At 52.8% G+C, this 26,687-nt stretch overlaps 7 protein-coding genes across 7 annotated transcripts; 6 read left to right on the forward strand and 1 right to left on the reverse strand.

Moving 5' to 3' along the window:
* Positions 1–419: 419 nt before the first annotated feature.
* AYL99_00683 (hypothetical protein) lies at positions 420–2,011 on the forward strand (the record flags this gene model as incomplete). The annotated part of the gene is made up of 4 exons (XM_018832199.1): positions 420–587; positions 637–898; positions 950–1,141; positions 1,197–2,011. 4 exons carry the CDS (start codon positions 420–422, stop codon positions 2,009–2,011), a joined length of 1,437 nt encoding a protein of 478 aa, XP_018698078.1.
* A 428-nt stretch (positions 2,012–2,439) lies between these two features.
* Positions 2,440–4,749, forward strand: AYL99_00684 (hypothetical protein; the record flags this gene model as incomplete). Its single annotated transcript, XM_018832200.1, has 1 exon — positions 2,440–4,749. The coding sequence occupies one exon, from the start codon at positions 2,440–2,442 to the stop codon at positions 4,747–4,749; it is 2,310 nt and encodes a 769-aa protein (XP_018698079.1).
* Positions 4,750–6,212: 1,463 nt separating this feature from the next.
* Positions 6,213–7,572, forward strand: AYL99_00685 (hypothetical protein; the record flags this gene model as incomplete). The annotated part of the gene is made up of 4 exons (XM_018832201.1): positions 6,213–6,322; positions 6,404–6,498; positions 6,580–6,730; positions 6,810–7,572. The coding sequence occupies 4 exons, from the start codon at positions 6,213–6,215 to the stop codon at positions 7,570–7,572; spliced, it is 1,119 nt and encodes a 372-aa protein (XP_018698080.1).
* A 9,746-nt stretch (positions 7,573–17,318) lies between these two features.
* On the forward strand, positions 17,319–18,063 carry AYL99_00686 (hypothetical protein; the record flags this gene model as incomplete). The annotated part of the gene is made up of 2 exons (XM_018832202.1): positions 17,319–17,435; positions 17,929–18,063. The coding sequence occupies 2 exons, from the start codon at positions 17,319–17,321 to the stop codon at positions 18,061–18,063; spliced, it is 252 nt and encodes an 83-aa protein (XP_018698081.1).
* A 51-nt stretch (positions 18,064–18,114) lies between these two features.
* AYL99_00687 (hypothetical protein) lies at positions 18,115–19,803 on the forward strand (the record flags this gene model as incomplete). Its single annotated transcript, XM_018832203.1, has 1 exon — positions 18,115–19,803. The coding sequence occupies one exon, from the start codon at positions 18,115–18,117 to the stop codon at positions 19,801–19,803; it is 1,689 nt and encodes a 562-aa protein (XP_018698082.1).
* Positions 19,804–21,082: 1,279 nt separating this feature from the next.
* On the forward strand, positions 21,083–23,296 carry AYL99_00688 (hypothetical protein; the record flags this gene model as incomplete). The annotated part of the gene is made up of 1 exon (XM_018832204.1): positions 21,083–23,296. One exon carries the CDS (start codon positions 21,083–21,085, stop codon positions 23,294–23,296), a length of 2,214 nt encoding a protein of 737 aa, XP_018698083.1.
* Positions 23,297–24,539: 1,243 nt separating this feature from the next.
* Positions 24,540–25,966, reverse strand: AYL99_00689 (hypothetical protein; the record flags this gene model as incomplete). Its single annotated transcript, XM_018832205.1, has 2 exons — positions 24,540–25,774; positions 25,864–25,966. 2 exons carry the CDS (start codon positions 25,964–25,966, stop codon positions 24,540–24,542), a joined length of 1,338 nt encoding a protein of 445 aa, XP_018698084.1.
* Between the last annotated feature and the right edge of the window lie 721 nt (positions 25,967–26,687).

Raw genomic sequence — 26,687 nt, forward strand, 5'->3', positions numbered from 1 at the left:
AGCCCCAGGAAGTTCGGGAAGTCGCCCGTCGGTGCATACTGACTTGCCTTGGAGTATCAGTTGTTCACCTGCTGCGCGCGCAGAAGGACCGGGTAGACCTCCGAGTTCTTCTTGTGGCGTGGCGTGGATTTCTTTTCCACTCGCGTTTGCTATCCAGTATTGGGATAGCGTCGTGAACGGATGGCGCCCCGTTTGAGATATGCATCGGAGGCGATCCCGACAATGCTAGACCCCAGATTTCGCAGAAACAGTCGGCCTTTCTGACGCCCAATCATAGTAAATGATTGCCGTTCCATACGAGGCTCAATCTTGCCCGGAAGAGGCTATAACCATGGCTCCATGGCCTGCTCTGAGATGGAGTATCCTGACCTACCGTCGGAAAACAGCTGTCTCATCACAACCTCCGTGCTTCTCCCAATATGAATCAAGAAAAGGTTGACGACAAGATTGTGGGTGCTCAAGAGAATGAATATCGATCTTGTAGCGTAGACGAGAGTGGACGCCGTCTATCTGTGACTGGACGCCGGGTCTCTATCGTTGATGATGTCTTTGGAGAAATTGTCGAAGGTGGTCCAAACTATCGCAATGTTCGTCTTTCGCCGAATTTCATTCCCCAGAAACTGACATCTTTGCTAGGTCGGTTGGATGGCAACTGCCATTCTCATGATGAAGACCCAGATTGGTCTCGGAGTCCTCTCGATTCCAGCAGTTTTTGACGTGCTCGGCCTGGTTCCCGGCGTCATATGCCTGATAGTCATCGCTGTGATCACAACGTGGTCGGACTACATGGTCGGTGTGTTCAAGCTTCGACACCGCTCCGTGTACAGTCTCGACGATGTTGGCCAATTGTTGTTCGGCCGTATCGGGCGTGAGATATTTGGTGTGGCGTTCGTTCTTTGTGGGTGTATCCTACCAAAAAGATGATGGCACTCCTGCTGATATTGTGCAGATTGGATATTCGTCGCGGGTGCTGGCATGCTCGGTATCTCAATTGCCCTGAACGCAGTCTCAACCCATGCTGCATGTACTGCCGTGTTTGTTGCGGTAGCTGCGATCATAGGGTTCTGCCTCTCCAGCATTCAGACACTTGGCAAGATATCGTGGCTCGCCTGGGTAGGAGTGGCGTGCATCTTGATCGCAAGTACGTTCGTTGCCTTTTGGCGGCTGGCTTGATAAATGATGCTGACATTCCGTAGTTTTCACCGTCACTGTCGCTGTTGGTGTACAGGATCGCCCCGCCGATGCACCTACAGCAGGCGTCTTTGTCTCCGATTACAAGATCACAAACAATCCATCTTTCACAGAGGCAATCTCTGCTTGTTCCTCTCTGGTGTTCGCATACGCCGGGACGCCTGCTTTCTTTTCAATCGTTTCTGAAATGCGAGATCCTCGACAATACACACGATCTCTCCTCATCTGTCAGAGTGTTGTCACGGCCACGTACACCACCATTGGGGTTGTGGTCTATTATTATGCTGGCTCATACGTGGCCTCACCTGCTCTTGGGACAGCCGGTGTCCTCCTCAAAAAGGTCGCCTACGGTTTTGCTCTTCCAGGGCTTATTGTGACCACGACCCTTGTCATTCATTTGCCGGCGAAGTATATTTTTGTGCGATTGTTGCGCGGTACTCATCACCTCACAGAGAGTACTGCTAGGCATTGGATAACCTGGTTGAGCTGTACAGCTGGGAACGCGATCACCGCCTACGTGATCGCAAGTGCCATTCCCGTCTTCGGTGGCCTTGTGTCCCTTGTTGGTGCTTTGCTCGGGACTCTCATGTCGTTCCAGCCGATGGGATGTATGTGGCTGTACGACAACTGGAGCAGGTTCAAGGCCGAGCGGACGACCAAATTGACTATGATGGTATGCTTCAGTTGTTTTGTGGTCGGATCAGGAACTTTCTTGATGATAGGGGGCACTTATGGGTCGATTGTTGGCATCATTGATTCGTACAAGGCCTCTGGTGGCTCAGCTGCATGGTCCTGCGCAGATAACTCGAACTCGGTGTGAGATGATTCGATAGTAAAGTCATGCAGTGAAGAAATATATTGAGGGTACGTTCGGACGTTGTCGATGTGGGGGTCACTTTTCCAGCGTCTTATGCCGAAGCGCTAATAAACCATTTGGCCTCAAGCTTCCACTACGGGCGACATACGGGTGATCGCCTTACTTGCCAGGGCCTCACTCGCCCGCACCAAGCCCCGGGAGGAATAGGGCGGCACCACTTCAAGCCGGATGGAATTCAATCCGCTCCGGGAGCACCATGCGCGACCTCATCAAATGTTTCCAGTTGTCTTGCATTCATTGTAGCCAGATCGTCACAGTGGGCTGTATCAAAGCTGTATGCACTGATGCATTTGGACTACAGATAGGCCCAGACACGTTCTGTGGGCCCACGACGCTTAATCTTCCCCTCGAAGCCGACCAGCGCAGCAAACATGTCGACCAGGCTCAGCGCAAGCGGCTCTGTGGGCATGCCGCGAATCCAAGATGTCCTGCGCACGCCCGAAGATCTCGAAAAGATCACGAGCCTAAAGGCAGAAATCAATCGCAAAAAGGGGGATGTGGACACCAGATTGAGAGAAGGGTTGCAAGAGCATCTGGACACTACACAAAATGGCATGTCAACTCTGTCCGAAGGGCAGAAACTCGTTGGACAAATAAAGGAGGAAATGAAGAGCATCTATGACCTCTGCGAGCAGGCACAGGCCATCCGCAAAAACTTCCCGCAATTAGACTATCTCGCAAGAGTCCATCGCAATTTCGAAGCCACTCGGGCAATGCAGGCAGGCTTGGATGGCTTCGAACGAGATTGCTCCTATGTCCAAAGACTCCTGGAGGAGGACGAGAACGACCTGTACAAACAGCCCAATCTCCTAGAGGTCTACATGCGCTTGACGCGACTGCGCGACTTTCGAGACGAGGCGTTGGATCAGATTCGGCGAGCGAGAGACTCGAGTTTGGAACAGACACTGCTCGACTGGTTTCAGCAGCTGGACAACATCATTGAACTTTTCGATGAGCATATTGGTTTCATTTGCATGAACCTCATCGACCTCGTTCAACGAGCTGATGACACCAGCATCATCGTGAGGTTAGCCATTGTGCTTGCTTCCGAGGAGAAGAACGATGATCGTGTTCGGGCGCTGCAGGATGCCCAGAAGGATCACCAAGATCTTGTTAGCAAGTTCACGTCTTTCAATATCGGACCAAAGGCGACGCGTGGTTACAAGGAGAAGTTCCTCCAGGCCATCGAAAATGTCGCAGAAGGCAAATTTCAACAGACCCGAGGCGAGTTTCAAGAGGATCCCTCCAAACTTAAGAGTCAGACCAGATGGTTCTTTGAAGACATCAACGCTGTCAAGCAAGGGATGCAGAATCTCTTCCCCAGAAAGTGGAAGATCTTTAACACATATGTGGATATCTACCACAAGCAGATGCACGACTTCCTCATGTCTTTTGTGGACGCCGAAGATCTCCGTCCTCCTCAGATGTTGGGAATTGTCCACTTCATCGATGACTATTACAAGAGAATGAACAAGCTGGGCCTTTCGCCGGCTCAATTGAAACCACATGTTCTTGATTCTCGTGAAGGCGACCTTATCCGCGACTACAGAAATATCATCACTAAAGCTCTTAACTCTTGGATCGACAGAATGTATGTGACCGACAGAAAGAACTTCATGTCCAGGGCCCCAGACGCCATAGAGCAGGATCCAGATGGGCATTTCAGAACCAAAACACTTGGAGACATGTGGCGTATGCTGCATGAGCAAGCCGTTGCCGCGGGCGACTCTGAGCGAGAAGACGTCGTCGAAGGCGTTATGAGCGCCATGTTCGCCGCTCTGAAATCTCGGCAGCAGCAATGGGAGAGGCTGGTCGACGAAGAGGTGGAGCGATACAAGAACCCAACGACGGAGCAGCTTGAAACCCTGCAGCAACTCCAAGACTGGCTACTCGCTATTGCGAATGATCAGATTGCCTGCGTCGATGACGCTGCTGGAGATGTATTGGATGATCCCACAGCGCAAAAGGGATACCTGACGCGATTCCGAGAAGATTTCGTCAAATTACCCACTCCACCCTCCGCGAAATTCATGTCTACTAATGGGATTACGGAACTGGATGCCCTTCGAGATGGCTATGTAGATTTGGCCACCCACTGCATCAATCGATTCGTCCAACTGATATTCAGGGTCGACTTCCGCACCATCTTGACGGAGTTGTTCATCCCGGGGAAGTGGTATGAACAGTCCGCGATGCAGAGGATTACTACCACATACGACGACTATATCGGAGACTACAGCGCCGTCCTGCATCCCTCTTTAATTGATATCCTGATTGAAGAGCTGTCAGATGCCCTGCTAGTGAGCTATCTCACTTCCATCCGCACCAACCGCGGCGTGAAGTTCAGGCGAGGCGAACCCTTCCCAGCACGATTCAGGGACGATGTCCTTGCGGCATTTGGCTTCTTCGAAAAATATCCCGAGACGTTCAACGAAACAATCAAACCGAAGTGGAAAGCTGTGAATTATACTGTACAGCTACTAGAAACGGACAAGAACGATGTTGTACGTGTTTATGAGCAATTCAAGCGCGAATTCTGGGACCTGCAATTGAGTTGGGTCGAAGGGGTCCTGAAGACTCGCGACGATTGGGATCGTGGCATGATCACAGCAGTGAAGCGCGCAGCAGCAAGCACATATGCAGAACGTGGTATGGACACGGTCATGGGCAAGGTTAAGTAAATCAAACATTGAAGGCAACAACGCTTCTGCCTCTGACTCCTGTAACTGTGGATTTCCGCTACTCGCATCACGAGTTGAACCTGTGCCCCGAGTTTGCCTTTGGACCTATAATTTGGTTGCCAGCATTTCGTTCGGACGGCTTTATGTGTTACCACGTGCTTCTGTGGCTCCTTAATGGAAGGCTCAAATCCAGTCATCACCACCCTATTCCGAGACAGGGTTTCAAGCATGTGCAAAAAATGTCTCATCAAAGAGCTGGCAACGTTGAGGCCCAACTCATAGACACAGGACATTGGTGATGCCAGAGGCAAAGATCAACGACTGCAGGAAAGATTTGTGCCAGGATCTTCTTGTGGCAACGCAGGCAGCGCATGATGCATATGCACGAGATATTGAGCTTCCTTCTCTTGATCATAAATATCAGTGCTGCCCCGAGTGTTTCACACTTGAACGAGTAGATTGCTCATGGCCACTATGCAATCTCTCGACCTTACTCAAGTGCAGAAGGGTTTGTCGTTCACCGACGAACGCCCTACCAGTACCCTCTGCAGTGAATAATAAGAGTCATTCGTCTGATTATATATTCCGAGACCAGGATAGTTATCAGAACATGAAATTGCATACAAGACATCATTTCACAGATGTTTTGGGACTATTCAACAGACTGTGCCTTTGTTCATCAGACCTTTTCCCTTCATTTCAGACCTCTCTCACTTTGCTGGCTGGCTAACCCAAAGACTTGCTTGCAGCTTCATGACCAAAGATCGAAATGGCCCAGAATCTGTTCCGTTATCCGGCAGCATATGTATGATGCACAAATGGGACAATACTCTGAAACAATTCGAGACACGTTGTATTTTCTTTCGATCCGTCATTTTTTTTTTCTTCTGAGTTTTGGTGAGTAACCTATCAAAATCCTGCCCAGTCAGGCACGTTCTATACCGTAAAGCTGTGATCTAGTCCTTGAAATCCAAGTAAATGGGTAAGTCGTGCACTATGGACCGAGATAGGAGCTATGAGGCGATAATCAGATGGTCTTGGACTGCATCTTGCAGGGTCTGATGAGCGGTCCTCATCGTTTCCGTCTTTCAGGGTTGGGTTTTCCGAGGAATCAATATCTACACCCACAGTTGCTTTGGAGCACAGGATATGAAAAATGCACTGGATTTAAAGATTGGACACCCGCAAGTATAGATCCAGCAACTTTGATTACTCGTGTTGTACCGAGTACTGTAGGCCACGGTCACCTGGCTAGTAAATGTTGGCTTCGTAGACCTAGGCGAGGCTGTGCCAAGACTACCTATACGTTCGCCAAGATTTCATCCCTGATTTGGACTAGCTCACACCACAACCCCCAATTTTCGCTGCGCTTTTGGGCTATTGAAGATTTGGGAACTTCTCTCGCAGACCGCAGCAAACCTCGTCAACACCCATCTTCAACTCCCACAATACCGCAAGTCAGGATGTCGAACCGTCCTACTGTCGGCATCATCGGCGGCGATGGCTCCAGCACTGGGGAGACCCATCCTCTGCCCGCCGTCTTCAGCTCTCCCATCCGTCCTGATATTGTCCAGTATGATGATTCCTCCCGATGCAGCAACCCTCTCTCGATTCCCACGAAGTCGACGACGGTTTGAGCTAACAGTTAGATCAGGACCGTGCACACCGGAATGGCCAAGAACAAGAGACAACCATATGCCGTGAGCGAGAAGGCAGGCGAGCAGACATCCGCAGAGTCATGGGGCACAGGTGCGTTTTGAGAGGGAGAAAATCTAATACCGGTGTCAAGGTGTTGGGACAAAACCTCTAACGCAAGAGAAAACTTTGCAGGTCGTGCTGTCGCACGTATCCCTCGTGTCTCCGGCGGTGGCACACACAGAGCAGGTCAAGCTGCGTTTGGTAACCAATGTCGGTCCGGCCGCATGTTCGCACCCACCAAGGTCTGGAGGAAGTGGCATCAGAAGATTAACTTGGGCCAGAAGTATGAGATTGCCCCATTCCTGCCCTTGCTACTACTGCTTGGGATGATCTGTCTAACGGTGCCTTTTCTTTCCCTACAGGCGCTTCGCGACAGCATCCGCCATTGCTGCCAGCTCGGTCCCCGCCCTTCTCCTCGCCCGAGGCCACCGCATCTCGAGCGTCCCCGAAGTGCCCCTGGTCATCTCCAGCAAAGTATTTGAAGGAGCCGCGCTTGTCAAGACGTCTGCTGCCGCTGCTCTCCTAAAGGCCGTCGGCGCCGGGCCGGACATCGTGAAGGTGCAGAAATCCCGCAAACTGCGCGCCGGCAAGGGCAAGATGCGCAACCGCCGTCACCGCATGCGCCGCGGGCCGCTGGTGGTGTACAACCCAGAGGTCGACGGCAAGGAGCTCGCGCGGGCGTTCCGCAATATTCCTGGCGTCGAGATATCTTCCGTCTTTGCGCTGAACCTCCTTCAGCTCGCCCCGGGCGGTCACTTGGGCCGCTTCATCATCTGGACGTCGGCCGCCTTCGGTGCGCTGGACACCATCTACGGATCGACCAGCGAGGCCTCGGCCTTGAAGAAGGACTTCCTGCTGCCATCCAACGTCGTGTCCAACGCCGACATCACCCGCCTCATCAACAGCTCTGAGATCCAGTCCGTGCTCCGCGAGCCCAAGGGCTTCGCCACCACCAAGCGCACCGGCGTGCAGAAGAAGAACCCGCTCCGCAACCGACAGGTGCTGCTCCGCCTCAACCCCTACGCTGCCCAGTATTCCAAGGACAAGCTGGGCCAGAAGGGCGTGGATCACGGCAAGCCCGAGCGCGTCAACGAGAAATTCCAAGAGGTCTTGCACGAGAACTAGGCAATTTCTTTTGCTTGAATCTTTTTCTTTTTTGATTTTCGAAGAAATGCCGGAACTGCGAAGGGGGCGGTGATTCCATGCAAAACACGTTGGGACGCTAGACGAATGAGCAAGAGTTGACCTGGGCTGGGAGCACCAGTGGCCTGGCCTCATGGTTCGAGCAGATAATTCCATGAGGGTCTATGGCCAATCTCCTTCGGATGGTGCTTCCCTCGCTCAAGCAAATATGATAGTGAAAGAATCAGAAACACGAAATTCCCTCTCAAATGACTTACCATCCTGTTGCCCAACACGCAAACCATAGAAGACACCGTAAACCTGTGGCCTGGCGGCATGGCTCTTCTAATGTAGCCGTAGGGTGCGCGGAGTTTAATGCCCTCAGGGGGACGACAGACCCGATTGCAGTAAATCGACCTGAAGCAACTCCTCCTATCTCCCTCAAACCGTCATTTGCACAATTAATTGCTCGAGCAACTTACACGGCCGTGAAGCAGACCCAGAATGACGTCCCGCTAAGCTCCCTCATGCCAGAGGCTTGCGTCGTTTTCCAATCTCACATCTCCGGGTACAGCACACTGTCTCACACTGTCTCCTTCCGTGTGACCACTTTGTTCCATCTGTTCCATATGAGGGTGATGCTTTCCAGACAACGCACCCAGCCTCTCATAATAGTTCTCCCATCCCCGACGGAACGCCCCCCGTCGGATGCAACAACTAGATCTGCAGCGATCAGGAGTCACAAGGCGGAATCTTCCAAGTGATGGATCATCATTCTCTAGAATGCCGGTTCCACGCCAGGCTCCTGTTTGCTTGAGCGATGGGGCCACACGGGCCAGAGTAAGGCGTCAGGCTATGCCACTATGTTTGCGTTGTCCGCAGGGTTTCAGTCCGTACTTTTGTTAAACATGTACTCCTCTGGTGGATATCTGGATAGCACGCATGATCTTACTGGAGAAGAAGATCCACTTTGTCACGCAGATGTGCCGTGGTCCAGGTGCCTTGAGTCGTAGTGTGAGGATCGACCTTGAAATCCAGGTTTTCCGACGATCCGCGTGATATCGCGAATTGGAACCAACTGGATTTGTCCAATAGATCAACGAGCTGACATTTGTGACACGGGCCACACAAGTAGATCTGTGTCTGGAATAAGGTTTACCATTTTGACAAACATCCCCCAGCTATGTGGTAAAGCAATAATGGGGCCTGACGGACGATTCAGCGGGTCCCAGAGGGCCCGGGCTGGGAAAAGTTTTCCGGGACCAACAGTAAGGAGAGATTGGAGAGAAAGGCTCCGGAGACTGTTTATGTCTTTGCGGATCCAAGCAAACATGTCACAATTTTCCTGCTTTCCATGCCGGATTTGGGTCAACTCTGGTGGGGAAAGGCATGTTCGGGACCATTAACCCATCGATAAACAATGCACATGTGTAATTAAGGGCGCGGTCCACGTAATAGTTGCGTATGGCTAGGAGAAGTGCAAGGATGTACTTGGCATAGGCAAAAATGGGATCAGACAAAGAAAGCGATCGGACAATATTCCCTATTCATGCATTGATTGTAGATCACTGCAAGGGTTCTAGGCTAGGAGCCAACACAAAGAACCCCAACAGAACCTCATTGTGTGCCCAGAAGCGCCAACCCTATCGGCATCATAATAACTCAAGCGGCGTAAACACCACGATGTGCCACTAAAACTGACTTTTGTGATCGGAAGCTCTAAGAGCTCTGCATGAGAATGGCCTCGAAATGTAATGGGTTCAAACCCCAATGAAAGAATAAGAAAGGGAATTTCCAATAAGCAGTAGGAAAGGAAGAGCATGCGGGACAAAATGCGCATTGCCTAAGAGTTAGTGGGAGATTGGTGCGGTTGGTGGATTTGGTCAGCAAGTCTTTCCGCAAAGCTTGCTTACCTGGAGCGACATGGTCTCCCATCAACGGGCGCCGGCAACCAGGTTTGAGGATATATTGGTGGTTCCAATCAAAATTACCGTGGTTTTCCAACAAACAGCGTCCAAGACTTGGGAACTGAGGGAGCAACATCGCTGTCAGGTCCTCCCAAATGTCCATTCGGTTCTCAGAATATCAACAGCTTGGCTGCAACTCGATCGTTTTCCATTCCTGTCCTGTGTCGTGTGTTCGATTCACTCCCCTTGAAGCAGGTAAAAATTAGGAAGAGGGCGTGTTTCCAAGAAGTCAATCCGCAAAACCCTCCTGTAAAGCAGCAGTATTGACCTCGGAGGGGGGCTCGCTGAGGTACGGGTGAAAGGGTGATGCTGAGAACATATTTTGACAGTGTCGTAGCCGACGCTGTGGCTAGAAGCACTGTCAGTTCCACCAGGACAGGTCAAAGCCGAGAGACGTTCGCACGAAGTGTCCAAAACCAAAGCCCAGCATGCAGTAAGAGTTGCGGCGTCCACGTCTCGAGATGAGGTGTAGGTGAATGCTTTCCACAAGAGGTCTGCGGGTGTAAAAATGTGTTACAGGCGTTCAGCTGCCCTCACCCACGGTTGGCATCTGTAGCAATCCTGTCGTTGGGATATCTCTTTACGTGGAAGACTGGCCAACAAGGAAGCCGGTACCTCGAGACGTAAGGCTTCTGGTGCTTGACCAAGGCAACTTCACCATGTCGGATTAAGTGCATGCTGTTCTCTCTACGAAGTTCAAACATCTTCCTGACCACTCAGTACGCTGCGACACTACTGTCAAATTGCCAGTCATGACGTCACCCGCACAAATTTTCAACCCCATTCCCCTTGAAGGCCTAGAACTTGTGTCGACGGGCGAGACACGCACCAGATTGTCCATTTGGCCATGCGTGATATCAGGATGAGGAATATGCCGTCTGTTGCATGCTGGAGATGAGAGGGGTCTCCAGGTATGTCCGGTTTAGCCTTCCAGGCGAGACGTCGGAGTAGCTGTATCCGAATGTGACAGGTCATATTCGCAGGGGCGAATAAAATTTGCAGCAGACCTCGAGCTTTACCTACATGACCTAGTTAACTGTCTATAACTGTATGCAGTAAGGGGGTGGACATGATGCTTTGCCCACCCAAAACAGTTGCGGAGCTCTACCTGAATTGAGCGAGCCGTCCCCTCGACTATCAAATGCCCCCGAGACCCGCTAGAGAGACGCGAACCTCCTGCACCTGGAGCTTTTTGGCTTCGCCTTCAGGTGATTGACCGTCCATGTTGCCTCCCTGCCGGCACTTGTTGGCAGGATGCCTAATCAGTCTGACGGCAGGGTGATCATCCAACCGCCGGCCTTTGCATTGCCATTGCAGTCTGATGCGCCGTCCCCTGCGCCAGTCGACCTTTTTGGCGGGTGACCGTGCACGGCTGGCATTGGCGTTGCGGTACTAGCGCATGAAAAATGGCTCAGATACGTTGCCGTCTGCCAATGACCCAGGGAAATAGTTCTTCTGGCAAGGGACACATGTCAGAGTCGACTCTAGAGATGTCTGCGAGTGCAAGGGACACCCCAATTGGATTGCCACCGTAAATTCCGCCAGTTTAGCCTTCAAACGTTTTGTCTTAGTTGTCTCAGGGGAGGGTCCATTCTGGAGCACCTCCGCAAAACCAACGTCCGCCGGCTGCCACCATTTTGGTGCAGCTCATTGCCTTTCCGAGCTTCCCTTTACGGCGGCTTGAATATCCGAAAAGAGCCTGACTTGCCCTCCAAAACAGACCGCTTGCAGCCATTTTTGCGCGTGATCAAACTCTTCAACGCTCCGTCAGCCTGGTCGAATTTGAACTCAGTTCTTGAAGGCTGAACCCTTGCGCTCGTTGGTCGTTGTCAAGCAGCATGGAAGGGCCTGTGCTGTTCGCTTAGGCACCTGGAGTGCTTTTCCCACAGACGATCCCTACTCGTAATTACTTCAGAAAGCCAATTGATCCTTTCAGCAGAGAAAGGAGAGCCAGGGTTTGAGGGAGCCTTACCTGGAGGTAGCGGATCAAAAACTAGTAGTACAGTAGTCGGTCGCTGGATGACTTTGATCACCGTGACTAGGTGGTTGGAACGGTAAAGACTGGGGCAGAATTCGGCACAGGGACCCCTAGATCTTCGCGCCCAGCAACGATCCCAACCTTCTGCAGCAAGAGTCCCTGCGCGGATAGGGGAAGTCGAGCCAACATCCCACGAGGCAACACTTTATTTTGGGCGAAAATGTACTTATGGAACGCAAATGGGCCTTGCATAAGTCGACGAGTGTTTGATAATACTTGATGGCCAAGTTGGTTGAGAGTCGCCATGCAGCACCAGGGCGCGTTGAGTTTGGGGGGCCTTTCCTAGGCCCTTAGCCTGCTCCAGTTAAGACCAAACAGGTAGAATCCCGGGTGAGCTTTGGCCACCCAATGGCCCATGAATGTTGGCGGACCGGGACTGGCGATCCGGGGTTGGGACGGCCCTTGCTGGCCCCTTCTTATCCCGAACCAATACTTCTCTGGTTAAGGACAAGGGTAGCACTAAGCACGAGCAGCATGGAAAATGGGACATTGTCATTCACATTGTCCTTGCTTGTATGATGTGGACGTGGGCCGAACTCGTTTGCCCCTGTTGACGGGCTAATACAGAAAGTGGCTGCTGGTAAATGGAGTCTCCGCTCCCAGGTTGGATTCCACACAACCGATTCGGAAGACTGCGTTTCTCAATGCAGCATATCCAAGAGGCCAAAAGGGGGACTTCAAACTCCTGCCCTTTGCATGGCGGGACGCAGCAACGTCCTCTTTTGCGGCTTGGATTCATCAGCGCCGAGCATCTCCGGCAGAGGGTAAGTTTTAGCGTGGGATGCCCCCCAGAGGCCATGGGGATCATGAGACAACAAGCCGTATCATTTCAGGAGACAAGCCGATTCAATGCGCCTGCCAGTGCGCCGTACAAGCCGCTAGCAAAGCCTAATGAGCCCGGACGCCTGGGGCATCCACATCAAGCTGAGAGGTCGGGGAAGCCTTTGCTCTCCGCACCAACACGGCACCATGCCCGGTCCGATACAAGATAATCCCAGGTTACATTTGGTCCTCCTTTGCTCATGCACCACTTTATTGCACACAGATCGCTGGTCGGCTCGCTGCATGAGCTGCCGCCCGAGCTGGAGATGGTCTCGCACAAGGGAGCGACTTTGGCCGGGAGACTTACACATGCATCATGCTAACCATATACCCGCCTTGAAAGTGGGCTGTTAGTAAAACGCGCATTTTTCATCGCTCAGCTGGGTTCTTATCAGAGTCAAGCTTGAGCAGCACAAAGTCCTCGGTACAGCAGCTTGCAAAATACGGGAAGAATCAATCGCCTAGCCGGCGCCCAATCACCTGTTGTCCGGTTATTCGTTCCGGCCCTTCAGTCTTAACAGGACCCTCCCATCAACCGTTCTCGCCCTAGAAATTCATATCAGAAACCAGCACGTAAGGACAACATCATGTGAGGGTCGTTGAGCTGTGCCGAGCATGTGCTCGCTAGAGTGTTCGAGTAGACCTGACATGTCACATTTGCCACAGACGCTGTCTGGCCCGTCCCGCCAGTGGTCAAGGTGCTCCTGACAGCAATTCAAGGAGCATGCAGGGTGTCTGTCAAATCGGGAAAACGGAACAAACAGCAGCACCTGGAATGAGGCCAAAGGCGGATGAACAATCAATGCTCAAGACATTCCAGCCGCGCCCTAGCTGGGAAGCTCGCTTAATGGCTTTCGATGATTGGGCGTCAGGGCCATTCCATTGTTGCACGAGCTGAATCCATTCAGTCACGTTTGTCATAAGCCGCGGTGGAGTGAACCACAAGGCTCGAAATTCGAGCCACAGCGGGGAGAGCTGGGTGCAGTGGGCGTTGGGCTCGTGTTCGCCAGACACAAAATGCCACTAACAAAAACCCCTAGCTGAACTCATTACGTCGTCGGTTCCAGTCCAGCCCCTCAAGCGTCGGGGCAAGGCGCCGGCACCCCCGCTTTGGCATGGCGTACCGCAAGGACGACACGACGAATAGCCTCCAATTTGTGCCGTTTCTGATACCTAGCATTGTTGGGGCTAGTATTGTCCCCTCGAACAGACCGCCATGGACGGGCAAGATATTGGCGGCAAGCTCCGCACCAGAAAAAATTGGCCGTTTATCCATTGCCAGCAATGGTGTTGTCTTCTGCAGCAGAGGGGAGAGACAGGCAAGCGCCAAGGCCGGGTGGTTGGTCCAGACTATTGGACTTCGAGGGTGCAGGAATGCAGACTGACAGGTGTATGCACGAGCTTCTAAGGCCACATAGTGTCGTGCAATCGGACTGGAAGTGTCAATCACCATATCAATTCTCCTGTCGCCGTGGGGCTTTCATGATCCTCTCAGCTCATCATGCTCATCAATGCAACCCACAGGATGCTGCCAAGTTCTGAAATGGGAACGAATGGGCACGCCCCATCCTGCCGTGCGTCTGAAGCTCTTGTGTGTCTCGTGACCATGGCAGTGAACGAGAACCTCTATCCCAATACCTTTGCAATCTCAGTGTTCAAAAGAAGTCCTGGATTTTACTCGCCATGTATGTGATTCACGGAATTGGGTTCCGACTATTAGCCGCGTAGTGGAAAGCGTTGGTAAGATTCCAAACATTGAGTGTGCCAGATAAGCGATCGTAGAGTAATAAATAGTACGGGGTACATAGTTCGGGGAGGATCAAGTAATACACTGTACCCATATTCTTTTCCCCTCTCAATACTTAGCTTTCAGGCAGGGCTCGTAGGTCCGGTAAAATTAGATTCCCGCTGCATGGAACGCTCTGTGCGGCTATTGCTGCTGGTCTGTCCCCCGTTCTGTAAGGGAGGGAGATGTGTTTAGGGGAAATGGCTGTGAAAGGGGTAATTAATTGTGTCTGGACAGGCTGGATGTTGGTTGGATGGACAGGACCCAATGGCTCCAGCGAGCAGCATGCCTAGTGAGCGCCACAGGCTGGGGGAAGGGTGAGGGTCGACCGGATGGCTCGTAGACCCAGCCGAGTCGGGGATGCCATACTGTGGCAATGATGGAGGGAGGGAGGTGCTGTTGGGAGGGCATCGCAAGAAAGGAATCAGATGACTGAAATGTGCCCGTAATGTGGTCATGTCTCAGGGAAATCTAGAACGCTAGAGTCAGTCACCAGTTTGCTCGTATTAATAGCAGGCGAATTTCATGCATCTAGAGTGAGGGCGGTAGGCTGAAGGGTCGACTCAGCCATTGGGAGGTATGGATAGTCATGGCGTCCTGGCTGGCACATTTGCTGTGCTGGTGAGCTGGTTTCGGATTGCTTCGCCAATCGATTCCATAATGCGGTTAGTTAGGAGAGGAGGATGGTTGATTCGTATCCCTCCTCGCAGGCTGTGCAACCGATCCGATTTGCGGCGTGCTGCATCGTGTCTGCGTCAAGTGTTCGGAACTCCCTTGGGCTGGTTGGCGGCATCACAGCGGCCCTTTTGCCTTTCCTTCCTGCGACGTGCCTTCTGGCAAGCGGTGTGCTTCGGATTGGGAAGGGGAGTGTGTGTCGAGAGAGGGTCAAAGTGTCAAAGGTACAAGGTGGTGTCAAGCGTGTCATGAAGTGACTGAGTCATATTGAGGCGTCATTTTCTTCACTTGGGATGGGTGGTGGTCAAGGATGGACATTGGATGCAGTGATGCAGGCACTGCGAAGGCCCCCATCTAAAATCTGAGGTCAAAAGTGAATCCAAGGTCATTGTTGATCCCCGGGCCTATCATCTCATCCCACCTGCGGCCTCTGGGCTCTGTGGCTGTTCCTCAAGCTTGCCCAACAACACTGCTGCCACTGTACGAGGTAGGGGAGCAATGAACCTGACATGCGCCCTTTGGAGGTTTGCAGAGACAAGCCCAGCAATGACTGCAGGCTTCCTTCCTTCGCACCTGTCCGCATCTCACCCGAGCCATACCCCGGTCATCCCCATTATTCCTGACATTTGCTGCCACCGGGCTTCATCTCTTTCTCTTTACTATAATACTGTCTCCTCTGCATTCTATCAAGCCGGCCACCTGCTGAGCAGAGAAAAGACTCCTCCACAAATAATCGCAGTGACCCTTCCCAATTCCCGCTGCGACGAGTGCCAGTGGCGCGCCAACAATCTTCGACCCTAATCATCAACTGGGTTACTTCGTGTTCCGGCTTCCCCCTCCTTGCTGGCCCATTTGTCTATTTGCACAGCTCTCGCCAGCCCGCCCACCCTTCCTTGCTTGCATGCCTCTCCTCTCCCGTGGACCATGGCATGGACCGTGCGTGCACAGACAGACAACTCGCCAGTTGCTAGCCTTGATCGACTCTGGCCACTCCACCCATTTCCCATCTCACCCTCTTTCTTGAAACTTTAAACTCTCTTTCTCCCTTCCAACCGCCTCCTGAGCTGTGGAAATCTCCACTCTCAAACCCGCACCAAACCCTGATCATCCCTCCCTTTTGCTTCCTGCTTCTCAACCTTCCCCCCCCGGTCCCCGTTCCCTCTCCTCCACCCTCAAGGATTGCCTGCCTCCCCCCGGCCCATCCACAGTCCACCTTCAATCCCGTCACAATTTAGCGCTCATTATCCCTGCAAGCGATCGGCAAGGGTCAGATGGCATGCGTTACGCTGGTTTGTTGCCTCCAGGCTACACAGATGCGAACGGACCACGAGGGCGCCATCCCCCATTGATTCCCAAACTATCCGATCCCAGAGGCCTAGGTCTACCCACCCAGCCGTTCACCTCGAGCTGTCCGCCCTCCGCAGAAAACCACAAATCAGCACACATCTCCCAAGAGCGATTGATGACCCAGCATAGCTTTTTACTTTTTCGTCTCCCGTAAATCTCATCTGATCTGAACCCTGTTCTTTAGGCCCGAGCAGCGCTACCTGGTATCTGCTTAGGTAGATAACCAACCCCTCTTCCACGCTTACACCGCACGCGACAGAGTTTCTCGCTGACTTTGCATCTGTGTGCTCTCCAGGCTTTTTTCTCCACTTCCTTTCCTTCCATCTCTGCTCTAAGAGAGGAAAAAAGTTCTTGAACGTGCTAAAGACCTCCAAGTTACACATCCACACGCAACGGTCCAGCTCCGTCTTGTATACAAGACTGTTTCGAATACCTCAATCAACGAGTTTCTTTCGTTCCGGTCTCGGTCTTCTTTCAGCTCGCACTTTGCTGTAACGCACGCAGAGCTTCCATATCTCTTCACCAGCGTACAGTCGTTCCGTAAATCCGTTGGGCCACCAGGTCGAGCAATCATCTGCAGCGTATAACACAGGGGCAGCACCCTGGGGTGGCACAATATCTGCACCAAACCATCCCCCCATCCCTTCATTTTAACCTACCGACTGCTGTGTAACTCGCGGCGACCGTTCCCGTGGCCTGCTTGCCATGAGGCACGTCTTGAGAACTCATTGGTGCCAAGCTCTGAAGGACAACAGTACTTCTCGCAAACGTCCAGCCTGCTAGGACCACTTTCTGGCAGTACCCTCGAGGCCTGGGACCGACAAAGATTGCTCTCATCGACACTGATTCCAGCATTGTCTCGTCATAGCCCAAGCCAGACTCGCAAGTTTTGCTGTTAGACGGATCATCGTCAACCAAGTCCGAGAGACCTGCGTCCTCAGACACCAGGGCCTTCACTGGCCGACGAGATTGCTCCTAGTAACCCAAAAGTGGGCAAATGGCAACGGGCGTTGTGCTACCTCTGGAATCCCGAGTGCAAGAGTGGCACGACACTGAACCAAACACACCACGTCGTCAAACCCCAGTGCGTTCATCAGGCCGACTGCCGGGCTCAATGGCTCAACCGCCGACGGGAGACTCCCTTTCACAACAGCCAAGTTTACCATCCTTCCGATCATTCCTGGCCGCAGCCAACAATTCCATGCACTTTGACCAGCCCCGTCGGGCAGAGGTGAGGAGGAATACCTTCACACCTTCGGAAGAGCATCCATCCACCTCCGCCATGCCCCAATCTTGGCATGCCCAGTCTGATGCCCTGAGTCGTCCCTCTTGGTCCTACTCAGCCACCGGTCGTTCAGAAAGTCAACCAGCTGCACCTGGTCCTCGTGCAGCACACCCTCCCGTCGATCATGCCCCTGGTCAGGCGGCCGTGGAATCAGACTCCGTCGACGAGTCAGAGAGCTACCCCACCAATGAGGACGATACCATTTGTTCCAAGAACCCGGATAGTGATGGCCACCACTCCACGTGGAACTTGTCTAAATCAAGCAAACTAAAAATGCGCAGCGGGCAGGCGTGCGACGGTTGCCGAGAGAAGAAGATGAGGTGTGACTTCAAATTTCCCATATGCACAATGTGTAAAAATATCAACCGTGATTGCACGTTTGGGTCGGCGTGAGCAGTCCCGTCTTCTTGATAATTATCCCCCGCTGACTTCTGTACAGGCCGCGTGCTACTATGCGGAATTCGGCTTATCCGATGTCGATATCTTCAACTCCCAAATTCACGAACTTCAGCCAGAGGCAAGACCATCATCACCCTCGAAGGGGGTCGGCCGCTTCCATGGATATGACCTCTAAAGAGCGTCTTCACCCGCAACCCATGCGAAGGCCTCAATGCCGGTAGAAAACATGCCTTATGCCGCCTCAGATAACCAGGCAAACCACGAGGGTCGGTCAGAAAACCGACCCCCAGCAAAGAGGCCTCGTGTTTCGCCATCTCCTCGCCCTACATCACAAGGCCAAATGTCCGCGAGTTCAGGTACAGAATCGGTTGCCGCGTCGGTCGCCTCGCCATCCATCATCTCCAACTTCTCTTGGGACGTGGACCCCTACGATCTGAGCCGTAGCTTGACCCTCGACTACGTGGATACGTACTTTCAGCACGTCGACGGCGTGACGTATCATATTCTCCCCAAAGATCTTTTCCGACACTGGATTTGCAACTGCCACACCAAGTCACTGGCTGATAAGATGTTGCTGTATGCCATTCTGGCAATGGGAACGGTATTTGCACCCTCACGACCGTTTTCGAAGCACCATCAAGACGTGTTTCTCGAGATTGTCAACAGGGCCATGATCAAGAATGGCGACATGTTCAGCCTACAGCTGATTCAGACCAAATTAATCCTGGCTCTCTTCGCATTTTCCCAAGGCCAATACAACCGGGCAAGTGATCATTGTGGTTCCGCTGTGCGGACCGCCTTTGGGTTGAGATACCACACTGAGGAGGGAGTCTCAACGATGGAAGATCGGTATGCATTGGACTTCGGTTTTTCTCGCCAGATGTTGGTGGAATGCCGACGCCGGACCTTCTGGGCAGCCTACCTGATGGACAGCTTTAGTTGTTGTTGGTCTGCTTCTGTCACGACTGTCAATCGCTCTGATTGCCACGTGCGCTTACCATGTGCTGAGGCCGCCTATGAGGCCGGGCATGTTCCTCTGGCCCCGTTCGTTCTCGAATTATCCAAGAACAACGAGGATAGTCAACCTTCGACCCCACACGAATCATCCGATGTCGGCTCTTTTGGCTACCTGGTGGAGATCGCGGGTATCTTCAGTGAGGTGATGAGCACCGCCAGCAGAGGTAAATCGCAGTCTCCGGCGAAGGATCGGTTGACGGCAGACGTGTTCCGTAAGGACATTCAAAGTCGGCTCAAGGCGTGGGACCACCTCATGAGGAGACATAACCGCCAAGGTCGAGAAGGCCGAGACGGACGAGATAGAGACGGCGGCTTCCACATTCTTTATCATTACACCGCCCTCATCCTCAACCGGTACATTCCTTATCTGGAGATGGATCAGCTCCGGATTGGCGTGTGTGCAGCGCGAGTACACGAGCACGCCAGTGCCATCCTGAAATTAGTGCAGAGACTACGTGAGCACGGCGGTAGCGAGCACGGCGGTAGCAAGCACGACTCCTCGTTTGGATTCGCGATGTCGAGCCCTTTCAGCGGCTTCGCCATAACAGCCGCATTGGATGTCGTCACCTCGGCCGGGTTAGTATCGAGTCTGATGGGCTATCAGAGCGATATCATGGCTTGGATGGGGAGCGTATTCCCGGTTCTGGAAAGTTTGAAGGATTATTGGCACAGTGCTTCTCAACAGCAGGAGATGGTTGACCAGAGGTTGAGGGCTCTTCTGGAGGTATCCAAAAAGGCCTCAGAATTCAATGGCGCATATTATTTTGCGCAGCCCCTGCAAAGTCGCATTACCTTGGATCACGATGTCACCTACGGGCTCCCCAGACGCAAATACTTTGAGATCATGGGGTGGGACGACAGAATTGATACTGACGGAGAATTCCAGCAACTGGATTAGGCAGGGGTCAACGACGCGGAGGACATGAAACTGAGACGGCCGCTCACAATATGACGAAAAATACGAGATAATGAAGCATGGGGGTGGGTATGGATAAGGCTGGGGAATCTGTGCAGCCGTGGACATCAGTAACACTCATTTGGCGATCATTGCATTCGGCGCTATGATATACCCAACGAGCTTGATGGTACACAGAACCAAACCATTGTCGGATTGCAGCGAGACAGGCAAAACTTTCCCGACGTTGTTTCGCTCGGGGTTGGGTCAGCGAACTTGTTTATATACTGGGGAGGATCCCTATATAATTAGTACCTCATTTCCATATAATTAGGGAGGGTGAAGATCATGCCAGAGCCACAGCACTCCACAGCAGCCATCTCGCCAAACTTGATGCTACCACCTTACCACGACAAAATACAGGGAGGGTGGGTGGGTAGGACGGGACGGATCACGATTGCCAGCCCACCACACCAGGCCACGAGGTTCGATAAGCCGAGGTTTCAGATGACGCACAGGTGGCGCCCTACAAGTTTATCGTTTGGTAGCGGCTAGGAAGCGCGGTTCCGGAGCTCCAGCAGCACGTGGTCTGCTTGCCATGCAGGAAACTTAGCCGTGGACGTTCCATCTACGGCACGTGCCCACCCGTTCGGCAAACCTGCTCTATTTTCAGCAATACTTGGTAGATCTTCAGCCTTACGCGATTGTTTGCTCCTGTGGCTACACAACTGCGACACCCTGGTGCTCTTTCTCTAGACACATCTCACTTAGCTGTTCTCTGGGCATGGAGCAAACGGTCCCATGCTACACGGGTGACCATTGTGCTTCTGGACTATTCCCATGTTGACCATGACGGAGGCAAAATCCAAGTATCCATCCGCCTGTTAGTGTCTGACCGGGGACAAGCAGAGTTGAGTGCGGCTACCAGAAGTTTCCCTCCGTGCAAGGCTGCCTATGCCTACGCGAGGTCTATGGATCTTACGAGCTAGACGAACCGGCAAATTCTGTCGCATGCCGTGCCCGTTCTGTATTGTCACTCACATATGTTAGGTTTGTTGCAGGCTCCCATCCAGGCATCCATCCTAAGAAATGCGAACCACTCCACCTGATGTCAAGGTAAGAGCGACTGTCAGCCTCAAGTCCACACGCGCCTGCCTAACCTCGAAGGCCTTATAACCCCGCAGCTTTGTGCTTGCCTGGCATTCTGCCAAGCCATGACTATTTAAACGTTTCTGTTACACTTACAGATCTCTTCCTTCTTCATTCTTCCATTCTCTCCGAAATGTCTTCCTTGCGCCATCTCGCCCAACTCCATATGGCGCTTCCTAACCAGTCAGCCCCTAACATCTCTTCGAGCCCTATCCATCTTCCTCTTACTATTCTCGATACGTTGGTTCCCGGCTCTTCCCACCTCGCTTCGTTCCTGCTTGGCTTTGGCCTCGATGTCTCTTTGTTCGCCTCGTGGAGTGCCATCCTGGGGACTGTATGGGCCGCATTCCGCTTCGGTCTAATACCGGCATACTACAACGCTGTAAGAGCACTGAGCTCGTCGGTGATCGTGGACGAATATGACCCCATCTACAGTCATGTGCTCAATTGGGCCAGCGCCCAAAAGTATTTACAAGATATTCGCTCACTCCGAGCTCACACTGCCGGACAATTCCAAGATGACATGGAAGATTATGAACAGGAAGATAGTCTGCAGCTGCATTTTCGAGAAGGGATCCCTGAGGATGCCATTTTCAATTTCAACAACTGGTCTGCCCGCGCACCACCTACGTTCCGACCCCATACCTCGTCAGGCTGGTTCTTCCACAATGGTCGATTGTTCAGATTGTATCGATGTCACGATCGTGTAGCTAGCGGCTTCACTGGTGCCGTGTACGAAAGAGAACGTCTTGAAATCACAGTTATCTGGTTGTCTCCCAACCCCATCAAGAGCATGATTCAGGAAGCTCGAGAATACCATCTGGTCCGTCGAACAACCACAACCACAATCAAACGTCCTATCCCCAAGTCTCAGAGGGCTGGTCGTGGACAAGCTTGGACAACTATCGCCAACAGACCTAGCAGATCGATGGCCACGGTTGTGCTGGACAACGATCAGAAGGCGGCCATTCTCAAAGATTTCAACGACTTTCTGCACCCCCAAACAGCACGATGGTATAGCAATCGCGGAATTCCATATCGTCGAGGTTACCTCTTTCATGGTCCACCAGGAACCGGGAAGACCTCGTTGTCATTTGCTCTTGCCGGGGTTTTTGGGCTTGACATATATTGTCTCGCGCTCTCCGAGGCTACCCTGACTGAAGAGGATCTGATCCTGCTCTTCAACAGTCTCCCAAAGCGATGTATTCTGTTACTTGAGGACATAGACAGCGCTGGTCTGGGCAGGTCGCCAAAGTTGAAGGACCTAGAAAAGCGAGAAACGACACAACAGGCACCATCTGGTAAGGATCAACAGAGCCGGAAGGAGTGCGGTGAGGAAAAAGACAACAAAGAGGACTCCACCCAAGCCGCGGGCAAGGCAAAAGACCAGCCCAGTCTCTTCGGGAAAGAATCAACACTCAAGAACACGCTCACGTTCTCGGGCCTCCTGAATGCCATAGACGGAGTTGCGAGCCAGGAAGGCCGAGTCCTCATCATGACGACAAACCACCCGGAAAGATTGGATGAGGCCCTGACCCGGCCCGGCCGAATAGATCTGAGCATCAAATTTGACCTAGCAACCAGGCAGCAAATCAAAGATCTCTTTCTGCGTATGTACTGTGTTGACTCGATCGAGATGGGAAGACAGCCGACAAAGATCTGCCACATATTGCCGAATGAGGCGGAGACCAATTGGCCCAATGCAAACACAACCAAGGACGGCGATATCGGTCGCAATAATCAGACCGACAAGCTCGGCCACCAGAAAGACATGGGCAGATCACGACTTTTATCGGGGGAGACGTCGGCCGACGACAACTCAGTCTTGGACCTCGCGGAGCGATTCGCAAATTCCCTTCCCGAGCGGACCTTCTCGCCTGCGGAGATCCAGGGCTTTCTCCTGGTCAGGAAGAAGTCTCCCGCACAGGCAGTCGTGGACGTTGTTCAATGGAGGAATGAGCAGCTGCAGAAAAAGGCCGAGCCAAAGGTAACAAAGGGACAAGAGAAGAGCACTGAGGCTGATAAAGGGAGCATGAAGTCCAGCGAAGGGGAAAAGACGGCGAGCTCGCCCTCATCAAAGGACAACGCAATATCCGACCAGCAGGAGAAAGCAGAAAATACCATGTTTAATGGCGTCGCCAGAGAACCAACGGGCGTGGAGTGTGTCACAGATCCCACCGAGCCGGTATCATCGTCACCCACGGTCAAGCCAGACGCAGGAAATTCGACGAGCTCGGATCCAAATAATGAGGATAACAAGGGTGGTGACGATGCAGATTATGATGGGTATGATACCATGGCAGGCAGTGACATGGACAGCTCAGGGAGCCGACAACGGCAACCATAGCAACAGACTGTCCGTGTATCATGGACGATGCAGGGCAGACGTGGCAATGAGACGAGTCAGATCCGTCATGTCGAGTGGGCGTGCGTAAGGCTATCTCAGTGATGACGACTTGGAGTCTGACTGACTGCGATTTCGAGACTCAGGCCAAGCTTGATTGACCGCGTCCATCACCCTCGGAATTCGAACCAGTGCACCCTTTTTTATACCAAGTCCAAGCTGAAGACATTGATCATCAGCATGGGTTACATGACAGAAACGAATCAGAACTTTCAGTTTAATGCATGGGTGTGAACAAAGGGGAGTGGATCTAATCATATGCTCGTTGGGCGTCTATGATGGTCATTTTGTTGTCTAAAACACAGCGTGAGGTGCTTTCACTATGGAAAAGGACTCGATGCAGATCCACCCACTCAAAAAATCTCTACTGGCTTGCATGGTCCAGCTCACAGTTAGGAGACTGACGCGGCTCCGCCAGGACAACTCGTCTGCATAGCTAGGTACACAGGCTCATTCAATGCAATCATGTATTCCCATTCCCATGTCATCTACGCCGCGCATTAAACGCCCATGCAGATAGTACAACAGTTTTGTGTAATCTGCGCACACGACGGGAAACAGACCAAAGAGACATAATCCGCACATTAAACACATGCCAAAGGCAGGCAGTCAGTCAATCCATCTATCTATCCATCTATCGGCTCTGCACAAAGTTGAAGATGACATCGGGGCCCTGGTCTTCATCTGCAAATAGGACCAACTGTGATCCAAGGAGGAGATCATCATCAGCTCCCTCAAGGTCATGTCATGTTGGTGACCCGTGCGGGAGAGTATGAGACAGTGAGGGAGAGGGTGAGACGACAGCTAATACTGATCAAGCTCCACACGCGGAGGACATCAATGCAAGCGCACGCGCCGTGAGAATGTGGTCGTTGCGAGCCTGTCGTAAGGCAGGAAGGATGAATGGCAGCCAGCTCCTCCTGAAAACCCAGGTGGCTAGGCTCGGCTTGGCTAGGCCAGTGACGGCATACACTCTGGGATGGGAGCTCGACGTCCCATTCGAGAGCTGACGGGCACGACGTTGTTTGTAACCTCAAGCTAGGAACCTCTCTTCGAGGGTTTGTGTATCTCGGGACATGTGATGGAGCTAGATGGATGACGAGCCCATCAGTCAATCAATCGTTGGATAGTAATCCGCCACATACTGGCCAGGGCAGAGAGAAATGCGAAAGCTCCGCGGCAAGGGTCACAGCTCCTGCAGGGCGAACACATTCTGATCGCCGACAGAAGAGCACGGACTGCCCGGGTCGACAACAACAGCATTCTCGAGCTGCTGCAGGTCGGCTTTCTCGTTCTCATCCTTTGCACTCTCGCTCTCCCAGATCTCGATCTCGACGTCACCATCCGCGTCGGCGAGTGGGTAGCCAGGGGCTCGGGCCTTTCCCAGGAGTGTCTCTCCCGCGAGTAGTGGATTCGGGGTGGCGGAACTAAGTATCTCAGCGAGGCTGGGTGCGTTGAGGTTTTCGATGATCTTTGCCGTGGACGACAGTGAAGCGCTGCTCGTGGTGGTTGTGGTGGTTGAGGGTTGGAAGGCAAAGTCATGACCCGGCTTGGTCTCGTCGCCTTCCACGTCGGTTTCGGCCTCCTCGTCATCATCCTGTACGAGAACCACACTGGTGGCATCTAGGCCCTCGGCGTAGAATTCGGCAGGATTGAGGTCGGCAAGCGGGCTTCTTGCTGCTTCGTCATTGTCGTTCATCCTGACTTCTTTCTCCTTGGCCTTCTGGGTGGCCGCAGCTGCCATGGACCTGGTCACTGGTGCAGTTACCTCGTTGGGATCGATGTTCTCCTTGCCTCGATCGGCAGACGACGACTTCTTGTGCAGACTCTTGCTCTCATCGTCACTGATATCCAGTCCCGTCGCGCTCTGTGTCATAGTCCACTCGTTCATGCGGTAATCTTGGGCCTCCTCGGTCTCCTCATAAATGTCGAAGAACCATGACTTGGGCTTGCTGGTCTCGATGGTGGTGCTCTTGTGGGCCCTGCGGGAATGCACACGAGATTTCTTGGTTCCCTTCAAAGCGGCGGATAGGGACAGAGATGGAGATTGGGTAGCACTAGCAAAGGGAGGGGGGTTGAACCGTTTCCGTGACTGAAGAAGACCTGAGCGTTGACGCGTCGGCGAGCGCCCTGCTGCAGGTGCTGAGGCAGGTGTGGTAGAGGGCTTTACAAAGGTATCGAGGCGTGGAGTAGAGACAACAGTGGTACTAAGACGAGGTTTGGTCGGTGGGAGAGTGGTTACATTGAAGGAGATGCGATGTGTCTTTGCAAGGGATACATCCTCGTCCAAGGCCGATCGCTTGCGTTTGTGCAACGAGTCCAGAACATTTGGGTCGACGTTCTCGCTGTCTGAGCCTCCTTCGACCTCGGGAGAGGGAGCTCGTCGCTTCAGTGAGGTCGGAGCAGAGTTTGGTGTGATAGCTGGCAGGAAAGATCAGTCTATCAGGTCTCCATTGAAGAGACATGGGGAGTGGCAGATATTCGAGGAGAGAAAGGAGGGGAGGGCTTACCATTTTGTCGATTCTTAACACTTTGCAAGCTTCTGAGCTTGGATTCATTCAAGATGCCAAACGGCTGACGAGCGGGCGTGGTGATTGGAGCGAGAGTAGCCATTTTGAAGGAGTTGTTGGGGGTCGAAGCAACAGTTTGGAGGATTGTATTTGGTGCTTTGGCTCCTCAGAGTCAATGCCCAATGCCAATGCGTGGTAAGTCTCTGGTGGTGCTTGGGTGATGACTGTGAGTTGTCCGTTGCCTTAGTCTTGGTGGAGATATAACATGCATAAGAATTCACCCAGAGAGCTGTGGGAAGAAGAAAACGTTGGGCAGCAGAAGAGCAGAAGCAGAGGGTATATGGCAGTTGGAGGGAGCTTACCAGGCGCTATGGCCAAGCTGGCGCAGTCAAGGGAGCCGTTCTGGACGCGGGGTCTGTGTTCGGACGCGAGATCCTGGGCGAGGAGGGAAGAGATAATAGGAGTGGGCAAGGTTAGACTGGGGAGCTACTGCAGGTCGGTGAGCAGATGAAGACGGTCGCGACGCGTCCTCAGGCAGCGATTGGGTTGCTGGGGGGGCGACGAGGGCGGATAGTGAAGTGCAGACTGTCCAGAGACAGGGAAGTGGGAAGTGGGAAGTGGGAAGGAAGAGGCACGATGTGTGAGGGTTATGGGATGATGTTGATCGGGGACGCGTCAAGTGGAGTCTGTGAGAGAAGAGACGCGCCGGGCGGGCGACAGGGAGGTCAGTGAAGAGGGCCAGCAATTTCCGGAGTGAATAGACGTTGCACCCGAAGGCATCCGACTTCTTAATCACTGTGTACCGAGTACTCGGTAGAGGAAAG

Source organism: Fonsecaea erecta (assembly GCF_001651985.1).
Source record: "Fonsecaea erecta strain CBS 125763 chromosome Unknown Scaff1, whole genome shotgun sequence".
Lineage (NCBI taxonomy): Eukaryota > Fungi > Ascomycota > Eurotiomycetes > Chaetothyriales > Herpotrichiellaceae > Fonsecaea > Fonsecaea erecta.